The sequence below is a fragment of the Oncorhynchus masou genome, chromosome 19, assembly GCF_036934945.1.
Source record: "Oncorhynchus masou masou isolate Uvic2021 chromosome 19, UVic_Omas_1.1, whole genome shotgun sequence".
NCBI lineage: Eukaryota > Metazoa > Chordata > Actinopteri > Salmoniformes > Salmonidae > Oncorhynchus > Oncorhynchus masou.
The window spans coordinates 14,556,210-14,573,338 of NC_088230.1; the positions used below are offsets into that span (position 1 = coordinate 14,556,210).

Below are 17,129 nucleotides of genomic sequence, written 5' to 3' on the forward strand. Positions count from 1 at the left end.
AAACACCGCTGGAATGAATTGGAGCGCCGACTGTGAGCCAGGCCTAATCGCCCAACATCAGTGCCCAACTTTACTAGTGCTTGAGGCTGAATGGAAGCAAGTCCCCATAGCAATGTTCCAAATTCTAGTGGAAAGCCTTCCCAGACGTGTGGAGCCTGTTATAGCAGCAAAGGGTGGACCAACTCCATAACAATGCCCATGATTTTGGGATGAGATTGGCCAGGTGGAATTTGTACCATATTGCATACACCTCATCCTCTCAGCTTTAACACCCCTGATTCAAATAATCAGAACCTGCACTCATACCAGCCTTTGCCAGGAGAAATTGCCCAACTCATATGTAGGGGCGGGATCTAGGTGTCGATTTGGCATAGGTCACTCCTTGTTTACTACTTATTAACTTGTTTACCCAATGCTTACCTGCACCTCCTGTATTCTGTTCTGTTTTCCAGACAAAGGAAGTCCAACTCTTTCGGTATGCAGTCGGGGAGGGAGTGAAGCTGGCTATATGGGGGCGATGACAGACCCCTTAGTCCCCGGCGATGACCTTGAGGTCAAGGCATTGTGAAGAACCGGGTGGCCACGACCACTACACCCCAGCTCTGATGGTCATCCTCCTTCATCTATCTCAAGTTGTCAAAAGTGTGCATCTGTCCTCCCCCTGCTTCAGGTTCCAAATGACAAACAAACCCTAATGAACACTTCAACATTGGCTTGCGGGGGAAAGACGTCCGGAGTCTTAATTACGCCAATGGGAAACAGAACTGACATCGAACCCATCTCTGCCTTATTCCACAAATACTCGTAACTCGTTCCATTTCACAAACAATTAGTAATTACAAACAAAAGATGTAACCGTATGCATTTTATTTGTACCTTTTATTTATTGGCAATTTTTTTCTGTATTATAGCATGCTTTGAAAAGTCTTCTCTTATGTTTTATATTTTCCCAAATGGCTATTGAAGAAAACAAAGCAGTTTTTATGACTATATGATCCAACACTTGTGATTGGTACCGGAATTTCTCCATCCCACCAATGAGATTGTGCCTGGTGCCTCTGAAGCGCCTGAGTGATCCACCCATGCCAACCCTCACCACCCAATCAATAAACATGTGTTGAATATGTGACATGATAATGAGCTCAATTTAATTACTTTGTTATTCTAATATAAAGCATAAGTCAGTGAATGACTTTTTGGGGCAGGTTCTCTCTGACACAGATTAAACCTAGTCCTGGACTAAAAAGCATGTTCAATGGAGAATCTCCTAAAGTAATTTTTAGTCCAGGACTAGGCTTAATCTGTGTCCCGGAAAACACCACAGAGTTTGTTAGTCCTTTGTTCTGTTTTAAACACAATTGGTCCCTTTAGATTACATAGTGCAAATGTTATAATTTTAGAGTACAGCAGGCAAAACATGTTCAGCGCCTTTAAAATGACAAATTAAGCCTCATAAAGGGAGGGAGCAAAACAGAGAAGGAGAGTAGTACTTAAGATGAAGGCAATTACATAACTGCTCAGCATATTTGTATGCAAATACTGAAAACTAGACATTTTGTCCAATTGCAATCTGACCTCAAGTGTCACTATATCTGAATATGACCTATAGTTCACCAAATGGATGCATTAATACTATCTACACAGACTCCTATGGTGCCCTGCATCTTGTTTATTAGAGGACAATACAGGCAGACAAGACCATTAGTTAGTGTTATTACTCAACCACAAACACCTATATGACACAATGGTTATGGTTGCAGTTACTTCTTGGTGGGGTCGATCACCCTGCCCATGAAGAGAATGCTGCTGGTGGCCTGGTGGTAAATGAGGAAGAGGAAAGGCCGGTTGACGGTGAGCCGAGGAGGTAGACTAGCGAAGATGTTCGGGGCATGAACATTCCCGGTGCTGCTGGTCTCGTCCACGGTGATGGCCGCCTTGTGCACAACCTGAAACCACAGAATAAAGCTAAGAAAGGATTGTATGGTTAAGATGTCAGGAAAGTGAATAATGCTGCCAACTGGCCCCAGATCTGTTTGTGCTCTTGCCTACTCCATTGCTGTCCAGTATCCTGGTCAAGCCAATTGCCATTGTCATGACATTGACAAAGAGTGGCAAGGAGTTGGCATGATAGCGCTAATAGACAACTGGCTGATGGAAGCCTAATGATAGCCTTTAGAAAATGCAGCTCCCTTGTTTATTTGGGTCCCCCATTAGCTTTTGGGTCCACAGAAAAAACATAACATGACAAGTAACAAAACACTGATAGACAAGGAAAGTCACACCAATGTAAAATACAACAATATACAGTGCATTTGGAAAGTATTCGGACCCCTTGACTTTTTCCACATTTTGTTACGTTACAGCCTTATTTTAAAATTGACATTTTTTTAATATTTTTTTCGTCAATCTACACACAATACTCCATAATGACAAAGCGAAAACAGGTTTTTAGAAATTTTGGCAAATGTATTAGAAATACCTTATTACATAAGTATTCAGACCCTTTGCTATGAGACTCAAAATTGAGCTCAGGTGCATCCTGTTTCCATTGATCATCCATGATGTTTATACAACTTGATTAGAGTCCACCTGTGGTACATTCAATTGATTGGACATGATTTCGAAAGCACACACCTGTCTATATAAGGTCCCACAGTTGACAGTGCATGTCAGAGCAAAAAACCAAGCCATGAGGTTGGAAGGCACTCCTCAGTAAAAGGCGCATGACAGCCCTCTTGGAGTTTGCCAAAAGGCACCTAAAGACTCTCAGACCATGAACAATATGCTCTGGTCTGATGAAACACAGATTGAACTCTTTGGCCTGAATGCCAAGCGTCACATCTGGAGGAAACCAAGTACCATACCTATGGTGAAGCATGGTGGTGAAAGCATCATGCTGCGGGGATGTTCTTCAGCGGTAGAGACTGGGAGACTAGTCAGGATCAAGGGAAAGATGAACGGAGCAAAGTACAGAGAGATCCTTGAATACCTGCTCCAGAGCGTTCAGGACCTCAGACTGAGGCGAAGGTTCACCTTCTAACAGGACAATGACCCTAAACACACAGCCAAGACAACGCAGGAGTGGCTTCGGGACAAGTTTGAATGTCCTTGAGGCCCAGCCAGAGCCCGGACTTGAACCCGATTGAACATCTCTGGAGAGAGCTGAAAATAGCTGTGCAGCAACGCTCCCCATCCAACCTGACAGAGCTTGAGGTACTACAGATCCTCATCTGCAGAGAAGAATAAGAGAAACTCCCCAAATACAGGTGTGCCAAGCTTGTAGCGTCATACCCAAGAAGACTCGAGGCTGTAATCGCTGCCAAAGGTGCTTAAACAAAGCACTGAGTAAAGGGTCTGAATACTTATGTAAACGTTGTTTTTTTTTTATAAATTTGCAAAAATTTCTACATCCCTTATTTTACTTTGTCATTATGAGGTATTGCTTGTAAATTGATCAGGAATAAAACAATGTAAATCAATTTTAGAATAAGGTTGTAACATAACAAAATAAGGAATGTTAATACATTCCAAATGTACAAACAATGCAAAACAAAATGTGATTTTGTGTGTGTCCCCTTATAGTCCCCGTCATTCCATGAGTTTGTTTTTTAATTGTTTTTTTTTTACAGGTAATTTTACTGTTTGCTTGAGTAATTACTCAAGATTTTCCATGCAATTATGGCTCTGTATAAAACTAAGTTGCAGTGAATTCGTTTTGGACTTGGGAAGAGACCCCCGGTGGCATGTCTTGTGGGGTTTGTATGGATGTTTGAGCTGAATTTTACTTGATTATTTGATTATGCAGACAATCTGGAATTTGTCACAGTAATATTTCTCATTCCTAGAAGAGAAGCAGTTAATCTATCGTTTAACCCTCAACCAGGAAAGACTGGCATGCATACTGTTGATGTTAGTTCTGTATGTTGCAGTTAAGGGCAAGGTGTGCTGCTCTGTTTTAAGTCAGCTGCAGCTTTGCTAGGTCTTTCTTCACTGCACTTGACCATATTACAGGACAGTAATCAAGATGGGACAAGACCAGAACAACTACTACAGTTGGTTTGTGTAAAAAAAATGCATAACATCTTTTTATAACAGACATACCCCTCCCAATCTTCACAACAACTTTGTCAGTATGACTTGACTATGATAATTGACCATCCAATGTTATACCTAGGAGTTTAGCTTCCTCAACTTGCTCAATGGTCCCACCCTTTAAGTACAACTCCAGTTGGTTTAGGTCTGCGAGCACTTGTATTCAAAGTCAGGGTCGGGGAATCTGCATGTTACATACATTTATTGGGTAAATGTATTTATTGGTTTCTATTCATTTTGTTAAGAGATGAAACTGTAATGAATTGAAGGCTATGTTTTGATGTAAAAATAGCATTGTATATTTGGCAAAACACAATCCTTGCCATCATTTTACTAAGAACAGACAGAAAACTGATTAGGGGGCTGTTAAAGCCAGCAAAGGGTGCTTTACAATTTTTTAGGCAGTGGAATTACTTTAGCTTCCTTCCACACCTCTGGACACATACACAGTCTTGTATAACTAACCTTGTGGGGACACACAATCCAGTTCCATTCAAAATCCTATTTTCCCTTACCCTAACCTTAACCCCAAAACCTAATTCTATACCTAACTGTATCTCCTATCCCTAAAACTAACCCTAGCTAAACCTAATTCTAAACCTAACAGTAATTCGAACCTTAACAATAGTTTCACATAAAGGTTGTTTATACCTGGTGGCTTATCATTATTGATAACAATAGTTTCCCATCAAGGTTGTCTATACCTGGTGGCTTATCATTATTGATAACAATAGTTTTTCCACCTCTCCCACACTAACTTGACCAAAACAGCAATCTTTCTCTTTCATTAGATATTTTGTACAAAAATACTGTATGATGGTTCAATGTTGTCATTTCACTACTGAGTTTCACTAGTGAAATAGTAATTCAGTAATTCAGCAATAAAAAGATGTGTTTCGCTTGAGAGAAGGAAGATCCTTAATACTACTCCTCAGTCAGTGTGGAGTCTGTAAATAGTAATTGAAATGACTGGCAATATCGAAAGGTTTTGTTATAAATGAACCATCAACTTCAATGAAGATGAATTGGGTTTTCCACCCATGATATTATTTAAGGTATATCAAAGTTTTTTTCCATTGTGTTTTATGTCATTTATCTGTGTTTGGTAATATAATGTATTCTTCTTTTTGTTAAGTTTAGTCACATTTCTCAATTGACAGTATGTCAACCAATCAGCTGAGCAGCCCGGCCACCTCTTTTGCATAATTTCTTTGAACCATACAATTTTGCAATTCATCATCAATCCAGGGGGCTATAACATTTCTCAAAGTGAGTTACTTAACAGGTGCATGCTTATAAACAATTGGCATTAATACTTTTACAAATACTTGCAATGCTGCATCTGGATTCACTTCCTCATACACATCAAACCAACATACATTGTCTTCCACAAACAAATCCTGAGGAAACATTTTGTATTATCTCTTATAAATGACTTTAGGCCCAACATTTGGCACTTTCGATTTCTTTGTTAAATCCACAATTTTATGGTCACTACAGCGGGAATGGAAACTGATATTGCTTTGGAGCAAAGCTCTTCAGCATTAGTGAAGATATGATCAATACAAGTGGATATTCAACAGTCACTACAAAGATACGGACCTCCTTCCGAACTGAGTGGCCGGAGAAAAAGACAACCACTCAGGGATTTCACCATGAGGCCAATAGTGATTTTTAAATAGTTAATGGTTGTGATAGGAGAAAACTGAAGATGGGGACAACAATATTATAGTTACTACAAAACACTAACCTTAATGACAAACTTAAATATCACAAAAGACACATCCTGTTGGCAACAGGGCACTAAAGTAATACTGTATAAAATGTGGCAAAGGAATTTACTTTTTGTCCTAAATACAAAGTGTTATATTTGGGGCAAATCCAGCACAACACATCACTGTGTACCACTCTCCATAATTTAAAGCATGGTGGTGGCTGCATCATGTTATGGGTATGCTTGCCATCGGCAAGAACTGGGGAGTTTTTCAGGATGACAAGAAACGGAATGTAGCGAAGCACAGGCAAAATCCTAGAGGAAAACCTGGTTTAGTCAGATTTCCAACAGACACAGAGACTAATTCACCTTTCAGTAGGATAACCCTAAAACACACAGCCGAATCTACACTAGAGTTGCATACCAAGACGACATTGAATGTTCTTGAGTGGCCTCATTAAAGTTTTTACTTAAATCTATTTGAACATCTATGGCAAGATTTAAATGGCTGTCTAGCGATGATCAACAACCAACTTGATAGAACTTGAAGGATTGTAAAAATAATAATGGGCAAATATTGCACAATCCAGGTGAGACTCACTCAAAAAGAAAATAATTGCTGCCAAAGGTGTTTCTATTTGTTTGTAAAAATCAATGGCATTTTTACTTTCACTTTGACTATAGACTATTTTGTGTAGATTGTTGACAAAAAAAGACAATTAAATCCATTTTAACCCCACTTTGTAACACAACAAAATGTGGAAAAAGTCTAGAGGAGTAAATACTTTAACTACAGCTAACCGCATCACAAGATTAAAATTCAAAAGGGTAGCTAGTAACCACATTTTACAAGTACATTTTAGACTTTCAAAATGTTCAATACAACAAACCGAGCTCTCCCTCGTGTCATACCGGATGTTCACACACTTACCGGATGTGAATGCACTAACCTTTTGAAATGTACTAACCTTTTTAAACATTTTTTTTTAAATGTACTAACCTTTTTAAACGTACTAACCTTTTTAAATGTACTAATCTTGACCTGCCTTACTCTGGAAGGCTTTGTCTTTACTGTGAATGAATGCATGACATTCTGAGAATAATGTTACCAAAGAAATCGGTTTGCCAATTTAACTTTGGGAAAGCACTGATATACATTATCACATAATATATTTTTATTTTAATCACTTTATGATGATTTTGTAGCAACTCACTTGTATTCACTTGGGGCCCTGATGAGACATATTGCTTTGGGAATATTATGAAGATTTTCATTTTCTGTTAGCAAAAAGTCATTCTCAGTGGTCACAAGTTACCAAGAGACCTTGCTTAGACAATAAGGACACCACGAAATGCAGGCCTTCAGCAAGATGTCTATTCCTGTCTTCCCTTTCACAGAGACAATTAACCCAAGCAGTGTAAAGTAACCACAGGTGGACATTCAAAACACCGCAGGAAGTGGGAAGCATCTCAAATTATTTTTAGTCCCCCACCCACCCCACAGTGGGTATCTATCACTCCTCCATTATCTCAGTCTAACACTTGAGCAAGAGGCCGTCAAGTGACATACAAACACAGTGGTGGACGCACTTATGGAGACACACTGACAGACACGTACATGAGGGAGAAACACATACACACTGATGAACAACACACAGATATGCACACTCAATGACAGATACACACACTAATGGAGAAACACCAGCTCACACACACACACACTGACCTCAGAGAGCCTCAGGCCTGTTTCCCCACCGATGCCAGAGAAGTCAGCGCTGTCCTGGAAGACCTCGCTGATCCCGAGGCCTGGCAGGACCTTCTGCAGGGAGTATGACTGCTCCAGTATAAATCTAGGCAGCTGCACCTCCAGCCTTCTGCAAAGCACAGGAAGTGACATCATAATCATTAGGAATGGGTCGTATGGCCAATGGTTGAGTGTTTGAAGTTCTAAAAAAGAAAATGAGTAAATTATTATAATATATACTCCAGCGTTTGCTCTATCACCATTGGCTCTATTCTCCAGCATTTTGGATTTGAAATCAAATGTTTTATATGTAGGCGACTGACACCTTTTATTTGAGGGTATTTTCATGCCCCCAAAGCATGTTAACCTCGCACCATTACCAATAACGGGAGGTTAGCATTTTTGCCTAACTTTTTCATCAACTCCAATTCAGCTTGCGGCACAGAATATTCTCATCCTAGTCCATTGTTGATTCATACTACAGTTTACTAAATAGCATAAACTACAGTAACAAAACCCATTTGGCTTCAACGAGTATAGGCCTTTACGCATTGCACTTCTCAAATAAAAAAAATACTATAAGCTCCCGTAAATTGTATTGTATGTGTGAGGCACATTCTCAATAAGCAAAATATAGCCTAGGACAACCGTTGATAAGGCGTTATAGGACTGAAATAATCTGAATAGCCTATGCTTGAAGGAGCACTCCTCTGGTAACCGGACAAGAGGCACTCTGGAAATGGTAACGGATACAAGCCAAATGGAGTATGCATGAGTAGACCATTTAGAAACCTTTTATGGATAGGCCACTTAGCTAATGCATCGCCAGGATAAGAAAGACACCAGGTGCTTTAGTGTTGAACCACTTTCGTTATAGTAGGGTAAGGGTTGTCTACTACGGCTTGCTTTTTTCCACATTTTGTTACGTTACAGCCTTATTCTAAAATTGATTAAATAAAAATGTCTAATCTACACACAATATCCCATAATGACAAGGCGAAAATAGGTTTTTCGAAACGTTTGCCAATGTATAAAAAAACAACAACAGAAATACCTTATTTACATAATAATTCAGACCCTTTGCTACGAGACGCGAAATTGAGCTCAGGTGCATCCTGTTGATTGATCACCCTTGAGATGTTTCTACAACTTGATTGGAGTCCACCTGTGGTAAATTCAATTGATTGGACATTGATTTGTAAAGGCACATACCTGTCTACAGTGGGGAGAACAAGAATTTGATATACTGCTGATTTTGCAGGTTTTCCTACTTACAAAGCATGTAGAGGTCTGTAATTTTTATCATAGGTACACTTCAACTGTGAGAGACGGAATCTAAAACAAAAACCCAGAAAGTCACATTGTATGATTTTTAAGTAATTCATTTTCATTTTATCATACGTTTCCTGAAGTTCTTGACCAGGTTTGTACACACTGCAGCAGGGGTTTTGGCCCACTCCTCCATACAGACCTTCTCCAGATCCTTCAGGTTTCGGGGCTGTCGCTGGGAAATACGGACTTTCAGCTCCCTCCAAAGATTTTCTATTGGGTTCAGGTCTGGAGACTGGCTAGGCCACTCCAGGACCTTGAGATGCTTCTTACGGAGCCACTCCTTAGTTGCCCTGGCAGTGTGTTTCGGGTCATTATCATGCTGGAAGACCCAGCCACGACCCATCTTCAATGCTCTGTCTGAGGGAAGGAGGTTGTTGGCCAAGATCTCGCAATACATGGCCCCATCCATCCTCCTATCAATACGGTGCAGTCGTCCTGTCCCCTTTGCAGAAAAGCATCCCCAAAGAATGATGTTTCCACCTCCATGCTTCACGGTTGGGATGGTGTTCTTGGCATGGTACTCATCCTTCTTCTTCCTCCAAACACAGCGGGTTTAGACCAAAAATATCTATTTTTGTCTCATCAGACCACATGACCTTCTCCCATTCCTCCTCTGGATCATCCAGATGGTCATTGGCAAACTTCAGACGGGCCTGGACATGCGCTGGCTTGAGCTGGGGGACCTTGCGTACGCTGCAGGATTTTAATCCATGACGGCGTAGTGTGTTACTAATGGTTTTCTTTGAGGCTGTGGTCCCAGCTCTCTTCAGGTCATTGACCAGGTCCTGCCGTGTAGTTCTGGGCTAATCCCTCACCTTCCTCATGATCATTGATGCCCCACGAGGTGAGATCTTGCATGGAGCCCCAGACCGAGGGTGATTGACCATCATCTTGAACTTCTTCCATTTTCTAATAATTGCGCCAACAGTTGTTGCCTTCTCACCAAGCTCCTTGCCCATTGTCCTGTATCCCATCCCAGCCTTGTGCAGGTCTACAATTTTATCCCTGATGTCCTTACACAGCTCTCTGGTCTTCGCCATTGTGGAGAGATTGAAGTCTGTTTGATTGAGTGTGTGGACAGGTGTCTTTTATACAGGTAACGAGTTCAAACAGGGTGCAGTTAATACAGGTAATGAGTGGAGAACAGGAGGGCTTCTTAAAGAAAAACGAACAGGTCTGTGAGAGCCGGAATTCTTACTGGTTGGTAAGTGATCAAATACTTATGTCATGCAATAAAATGCAAATTAATTACTTAAAAATCATACAATGTGATTTTCTGGATTTATGTTTTAGATTCCATCTCTAACAGTTGAAGTGTATCTATGATACAATGACAGACCTCTACATGCTTTGTAAGTAGGAAAACCTGCAAAATCGGCAGTGTATCAAATACTTGTTCTCCCCACTGTATATAGGGTCCCACAGTTGACAGTGCATGTCAGAGCAAAAACCAAGCCACGAGATGGAAGGAATTGTCAGTAGAGCTCTGAGACAGGATTGCGTTGAGGCACAGATCTGGGGAAGGGTACCAAAAAATGTCTGCAGCATTGAAAGTCTCCAAGAACACAGTGGCCTCCATCATTCTTAAATAAAATAAGTTTGAGCTGGCCGACCCGGCCTAACTGCGTAATCGGTGGGGAGAAGGGCCTTGGTCATGGAGGTGAGCAAGAACCTGATGGTCACTCTGACAGACGTCCAGAGTTCCTCTGTGGGAATGATAGAACCTTCCAGAAGGACAACCATCTCTGCTGCACTCCACCAATCAGGCCTTTATGGTAGAGTGGCCAGACGGAAGCCACTCTTCAATAAAAGACACATGACAGCAAAAGGCACCTAAAGGACTTTAAGACCATGAGATACAAGATTCTCTGGTCTTATGAAACCAATATTAAAGTCTATGGCCTGAATGCCAAGCATTACTTCTGGAGGAAACGTGCCACCATGCCTATGGTGAAGCATTGCGGTGGCAGCATCATGCTGTGGGGATGTTTTTCAGCGGCAGGGACTGGGAGACTAGTCAGAATCAAGGGAAAGATGAACAGTGCAATGTACAGAGAGATCCTTGATGAAAACCTGCTCTAGAGCGCTCAGGACCTCCGACTGGGGTGAAGGTTCACCTTCCAACAGGACAATGACCCTAAGCACACAGCCAAGATAACGTAGAAGTGGCTTCGGAACAAGTCACTGAATGTCCTTGACTGGCCCAGCCAGTGGCCGGATTTGAACCCGATTGAAAAATAGCTGTGCAGCGACGCTCCCCATCCAACCTGACAGAGCTTGAGGATCTGTCGTGAAGAATTGGAGAAACTCCCCAAATACCACTGTGCCAAGCTTCATAACGAAGTAGACTCGAGGCTGTAATCTCTGCCAAAGGTGCTTCAACAAAGTACTGAGTAAAGGGTCTGAATACTTATGTAAATGTGATATTTCAGGGGGGTTTTATAATCTGTTTTGCTTAATCATTATGGGGTATTGTGTGTAGATTGAGGACAAAAAAACAATGTCCTGCATTTTAGAATAAGGCTGTAACGCAACAAAATGTGGAGAAAGTCTAAATACTTTCCGAATACCCTGGGCAGCCTACATGGAGGAGTTTTTACGCACATCCAAAATAATAACAGGACCTGGCTAAATAGCCTGCATAGACAGAAAGGAGGATGTCTAATCACTGTTTTGCTACTGACAATCTATATATTTTATTAAAGCTTTGGTGATTAAGATGAATTTTAAAGCGGTCTCACATATTGATAGTCTTGACTACTTGGGGAATGCATTGGGCATAACAACAAAAAACATTTTTTGTGTTTTCTGTTTCTAAATACGAGGTTTACGGACACAAAAAGCACATCTTTCTTGTTCCATGTGCATATGGGCACTGTGTATCACAGCTGGATAGGCGGAGCTTCTGTAGTCAAAATCCATGGCATAACTAACCACGTTGCCGCTAAGAGCTGCTTTCGGTTGGTCTTAAACATCCCCACCAGCGCATACTGAAATTGGTACTTTGGAGCACGTTTTTAAGGATACACCTCAGATATTGCCACCCCTCCCACATCAGCGCGCTCGTATAAGACAGGTAAATTACCAATCCTGGCACCAGGGTTTGAAAATTGAAGAGCGCTGGCTTTATCAGGTCAAAATCACAAACTAGCGTGCCTTTGGAAATTGCGCTGACTTAACACCAGACGACAATAGAACTCTACCAAAGTTAGGAAGAATTTTTGTCCAAATTGGAAGTTAGGTGCTATATTTATTGAAAATTATTTGAATCCTAGAAATGAAAATGGCAAAATTGGGTGCAATCAATTAGCTTAATTTCTCAGATCAAATTAAATTTCAACAAAATAATGTTTCAGGAATGCTAATCTTATTTTTAACTACAGAAACGATTTCAGCACAATCTGATGCATTGTTAGGTTGAACGACCCATGAACCTCATATAAGCAACCCATTCCATTGTTGTAGTCCAATCCAACCTACGTCCTCTTGAGTTGTTTGAGCCAGCCTTGGAAGCGTTCTCCCGTGATCTCCTCGTCGATGGAGGTGTAGTCCACGTCCTCGTCGGGCAGAAGCACCAGCATGGCGGCGCCGCCCGTCATGGGCAGCTTCAGGACACCCAGCTTGAGAGAGCGGTCGTACGCCAGGTGGTACTTGTCGGAGCGGAACATCATGGGGACCATGGCAATTTTGTACTTGTTCACGTAGAAGCGCTCGTCCTGGGTGAAGCTGGTATTGAAGGTGAGGGCAAACTGGCCTGGTGAGAGAAACAGAAAAGGGAATCAAACAGCATGTTGCTGTCACAACTGATATGCGTGTTGATGTCACAATACCCAACCTCACTTACACACGAACAAGGCTGGGAGCAGCACAGCATCACCCACAAAAAGCACTGCTAACAGAGCATTTGTAGATGTGAGGTGCCTTGTTATATGCAACAACGGCAGTAAATGTCACCTGGAAAGATATGTTTATAAACAGACTGTGCTGACAATAATCTCATTCCCAGACACTTCTGCCCTTTTGCGCTTCAGCCTGGGGGCATGGTTATGTTTACAAAATGTCATAAAATACAGGTGTAAAATACTGTATAATATAATAATAACAACAATAATAACAATAATAACATTTGCCATTTAGCAGACGCTTTTATCCAAAACAACTTTTTTGCGTATGGGTGTTCCAGGTAATCGAACCCATTATCCTGGAGTTGCAAGCACTATGTTCTACTGAACCCCTGTGCCTACTCCTCACCTTGAAAGAAAATGGCAGTGATTAGCATCATCTGGGTCTGGGGGTCGATGGCGCTGACCACCTCCTTCACCTGCTCCCTGGTGTAGGTGTTGAAAAACTGGTTGATGGTGTCCTTGGCAGACCCATCACTGTAGTCCAGCCCTTGGACATTTCCTCCATACTTGGTCTGCACAACGTCTCGGTAGGTCGAGTCCACTTTGAACTGCTGGCGGGGAAGGATGCCGATACCCTGGTTCACAAACCCACTCTGGGCCATGCTATCCCGGACGCTCTGGAACAGTTCTGGCATAGAAAACAGTTGAAAATGTACATTTGTATTTTTTTTTTTAATAACTCAGACAAACACAAACAAACAGAAAAATTATGGAAACAATACAGGGTCAGCCACAGAGCAGTGTAACTTTTTTGAGGTGAAGTGCCTTGCTCAAGGGCACAACGGCAAAATAATCTGATACCAGGAACTCTTCGGTTACTGGTTTGTTTCCTCCTCTAGCCTGGGATTTGAACCCACCACCACCCTCCCACTTACTGGTCTGTGTCTCTATTCTCTAGGGCTAAATACCTGGGATCCTTAGGTGGTCGAGAGCATTCAGACTCAGGCCCTGAAGGAGTTGCTCGCGTGTAGAGCCGTCGGCGCCACTCATCAATGCAGCTAAACCCAGAGATACGGTGAATGGGGACAGAAGGACGTTGTCATCAGTGGTACTAGCAATGGCACGGTACAGCCGGGCGGCGAAGTCAGCATTTCTGGTGCTCAGGTCCTGGATTTCCCCAGCGCTGGGCTCCTGTGCCAAAAGTGGCATGGCGAGGAGTGGGATGCACGCCAGGAGGGGGAGGAGTCTGGACGTCATGGTTCTTCCTCCGCTTTTCTCAGCTCACAATGGAAACAAAATATACATGTTTTAAGCAGTGTCCTCAGCAAGTTAAGTTCAACACTAACACATAAACATTTAATTAGTCTAGCATTAAAGGTATAGTACACTCCAAAATCAAAGGTTGCCTGACATTTTCATACAAAACAAATGGTCTAAAATTGAGCTGAGAAATATTTGAAAATTTTGATTTTGGGTTCCACTATCTTTTTAATATTTATGTAATTATGTACGATATATAATAAGCTATTAAAATTACAATATGTTGGCAGGATGGTAAAGTACCTACATATTACAAATGATACATTTGATGGGCAATGCAGACAGTGCTACAGTAGCTTCGGGACCGCAACTAGGATCCTGTATATAGTATGGGATCCTAGTTGCGCATCATTCTGTCGTCCGAAATTCATTACAGCCCTAAAGTGTTCTGTTAATAAAAACAATATTCCACAAAATAAGGTCACTAATCTAAAAAACTGTCAGTGTCCAGAGTAGCTGAGTAAACTCCACTTCATACATCTCAATGGAGTTGACTTGCGTATCAGTTGATACTTTTTTAATGCGTACATTGTACCTAAGTCTGTCCTGTTTAACTGCATTATTTTCTTTGGGTGCTGAAATCCTTCAATTTTCTTCAAAGGTCTGTGGCACTGTGAAAGACATGGGCATGGGTGTAGCTGAAGGACTCCCAGTGCATCACTATGGACAGTGGCACTGGCTGCAGCACAGTGAACAGTGGCACTCAGTGCAGCCTTCCACATTGCTAAACTATCTTCAGCACCAGGCCAGCCAAAGACTGCGACACTGCTATGCTCACCCAACACACCTGTGCAGGATTACTAAATCAGCACACCTGCAAGGCATTCCCTAATCAACTGACTGGCACAAGACTGCAGGTTGGACCTCGCTCAAGTGGAGCAGTTCGGAAGACTGCCAAAGCGTGCCTACACTCCCACTTCTGTAGTTGGGCACACCTCACTCTTCCCGGCAAGGTCCAATGCAACCTTTTTTAAAGAATATCCAGTCACTTCTGGGTAACAATTAAGTACCTTACTGTGATTCTTTTAATTAAAATGGTAAAATATATATATATATTCTAAAAAAAATGCTTCTTTGCAAAGAGGATTTTCTCAATTATGAATTTTGCTAGGAATGTCTGAGAGTGGTCTGAATGGGGAAGGGAAAACTGAAAACTAGCTGTTATTGGAAGAGAGATTTGGAACTCTTCCTTATTCGTCTATTAACTAAATTTACCTCCTGCTGATGTCACCAGGCAGGCAGTAAAATACATTTCTCTTACACTTAAAGGGCATTATCATTTTCACAATTTGACAGTATTATTCCAACCTCCATACAAAAAATTAGGAACAACTTCCTAATATTGAGTTGCACTCTTTTTCCCTCAGAACATCCTCAATTCGTTGGCGCATGAACTCTACAAGATGTCAAAAGCATTCCAGACTCTAATGCTTCCCACAGTTGTGTCAAGACTATTTTCTCTATGCAGATTTTAGAATATTTGTATGAAATTGTATCTCCAATCAGATGGATACTATGCTATGTATTGGACATTAATATAATAATAATAATATATGCCATTTAGCAGACGCTTTTATCAAAAGCAACTTGCAGTCATGCGTGTATACATTTTATGTATGGGGTGGTGCTGGGAATTAAACCCCTTACCCTGGCTTTACAAGTGCCATTCTCTACCAACTGAGCTACAAAGGACTACTGAGGCTTTGAAGCCACCAGTTAGTCAGCCATATTGGCACTCCCCAGTAGGAAAAGTCCTCCATAGGAATGAACGGAATTCTACATTATTTCAATTAAATGTTTTAAGGACAAAATTACATATACCATTAAGTCATCTCAAATATATAGACTTTAAGGAAAATCTTTATATATTGTTTTGTATGTTTAGCAACACATAACATAATTTAAAAGTATGCATTAAGATGTCTGTAATATAATACATGTGGCAAAAACGAATGAAGACATTAATAAATGCATTTTTATTGCTTCCAAAGAGTGCCAAGATGGAGGCGTGGTGGCTTCAACACCGCGCCCCCTATCGGTCTAGTGTATATACAAATCATTGATGGAAACCAAGCTACTGAGACATAAATAGGATGGGCTGGTAGGTTGTATCAGGCTCGTTGACCTTTATTAAAGTACCTTTTTGAATTGATTTTGGGGGGGATTTAACAGATTATGGCCCTGATCTTGGGAGCTGGTGTGCTATTTATGTGCACATTCCACAACCATTTAAACCATTCAAGAAGACAAATAGGCGGCTATTACGCAAGAGTGCATCAAAACACCGTGATATCGTTGTATAAAATAAAATGGAACCCTAATCTAGCTTTAAAATGTACATTAATTTGAGTTATGGCAAGAGACCTGGCAATAATATTATTATGCGTAGGCAATTTCAATAGCATGGGTGTAACGAGCGGGGTTTCTTCACCGAATATGATGCGACACTGAATAGCAACTCATATTTTAAAATAGAAAGAACGATAGAATACTTACTTTTGCACTAATAGCCTGCCTGGAAATTGATCAGGATAACGTCACAGATAACAAAAAATACGTCTGTGAAGACCTCTGTTCCGCAGACAGGAATTAACAAGACCGAGCAAGAATAAGGCCATGAACTCAGCGATTTTCCTTCAAAGTAAAAGTAATGCAAATAAGAATACAAAGAGTAGGAATTCGTACAAATTTATGAGGAAATGTTAGCAGTTTAACAACATGAAAACAGGAATAAAGTGAATCGCCTTTATAACACCAATAATATTATACTATTGACAATATTTTTAACAGCATTAAAAGTGATGATTACTAGATAGTTAAAGGTAACAACAGTAATACAAATAAAACATGCTTCATAATGATACTATTAATAAAACAGTAATAACAATATTATAAAAAACATTATAATTATAAAAATCAACTTTAGAAAACACTTTCAATCCCATTGTTAATTAGCCCATTCATATTGGACGTAGTAAAATGGACACTCTTTTTATGGAGACACAACATACACATAATTGTGCATGGTGCAATATGTATTTGCAGTATGAAAAAATTATTGAATTTAAGCTGATTGGTCACT

At 40.9% G+C, this 17,129-nt stretch overlaps 2 protein-coding genes across 5 annotated transcripts in view; one reads left to right on the forward strand and one right to left on the reverse strand.

Moving 5' to 3' along the window:
- Positions 1–1,129, forward strand: part of ppp4r4 (protein phosphatase 4, regulatory subunit 4) — a 130,244-nt gene extending 129,115 nt beyond the window's left edge. For all 4 annotated transcript variants that reach the window (XM_064925036.1, XM_064925039.1, XM_064925038.1 and 1 more), the window contains one exon: positions 453–1,129. In XM_064925036.1, the coding sequence (XP_064781108.1) occupies positions 453–498 (46 nt within the window). In that variant the 3' untranslated portion in view covers positions 499–1,129. The remainder of the gene's footprint in view (positions 1–452) is intronic.
- serpina10a (serpin peptidase inhibitor, clade A (alpha-1 antiproteinase, antitrypsin), member 10a) lies at positions 853–16,676 on the reverse strand. The gene is made up of 6 exons (XM_064925041.1): positions 16,544–16,676; positions 13,696–14,007; positions 13,134–13,415; positions 12,363–12,636; positions 7,533–7,680; positions 853–1,946 (listed from the first exon to the last, which is right to left on the reverse strand). Exons 2-6 carry the CDS (start codon positions 13,982–13,984, stop codon positions 1,761–1,763), a joined length of 1,179 nt encoding a protein of 392 aa, XP_064781113.1. The 5' UTR covers positions 13,985–14,007; positions 16,544–16,676; the 3' UTR covers positions 853–1,760.
- Between the last annotated feature and the right edge of the window lie 453 nt (positions 16,677–17,129).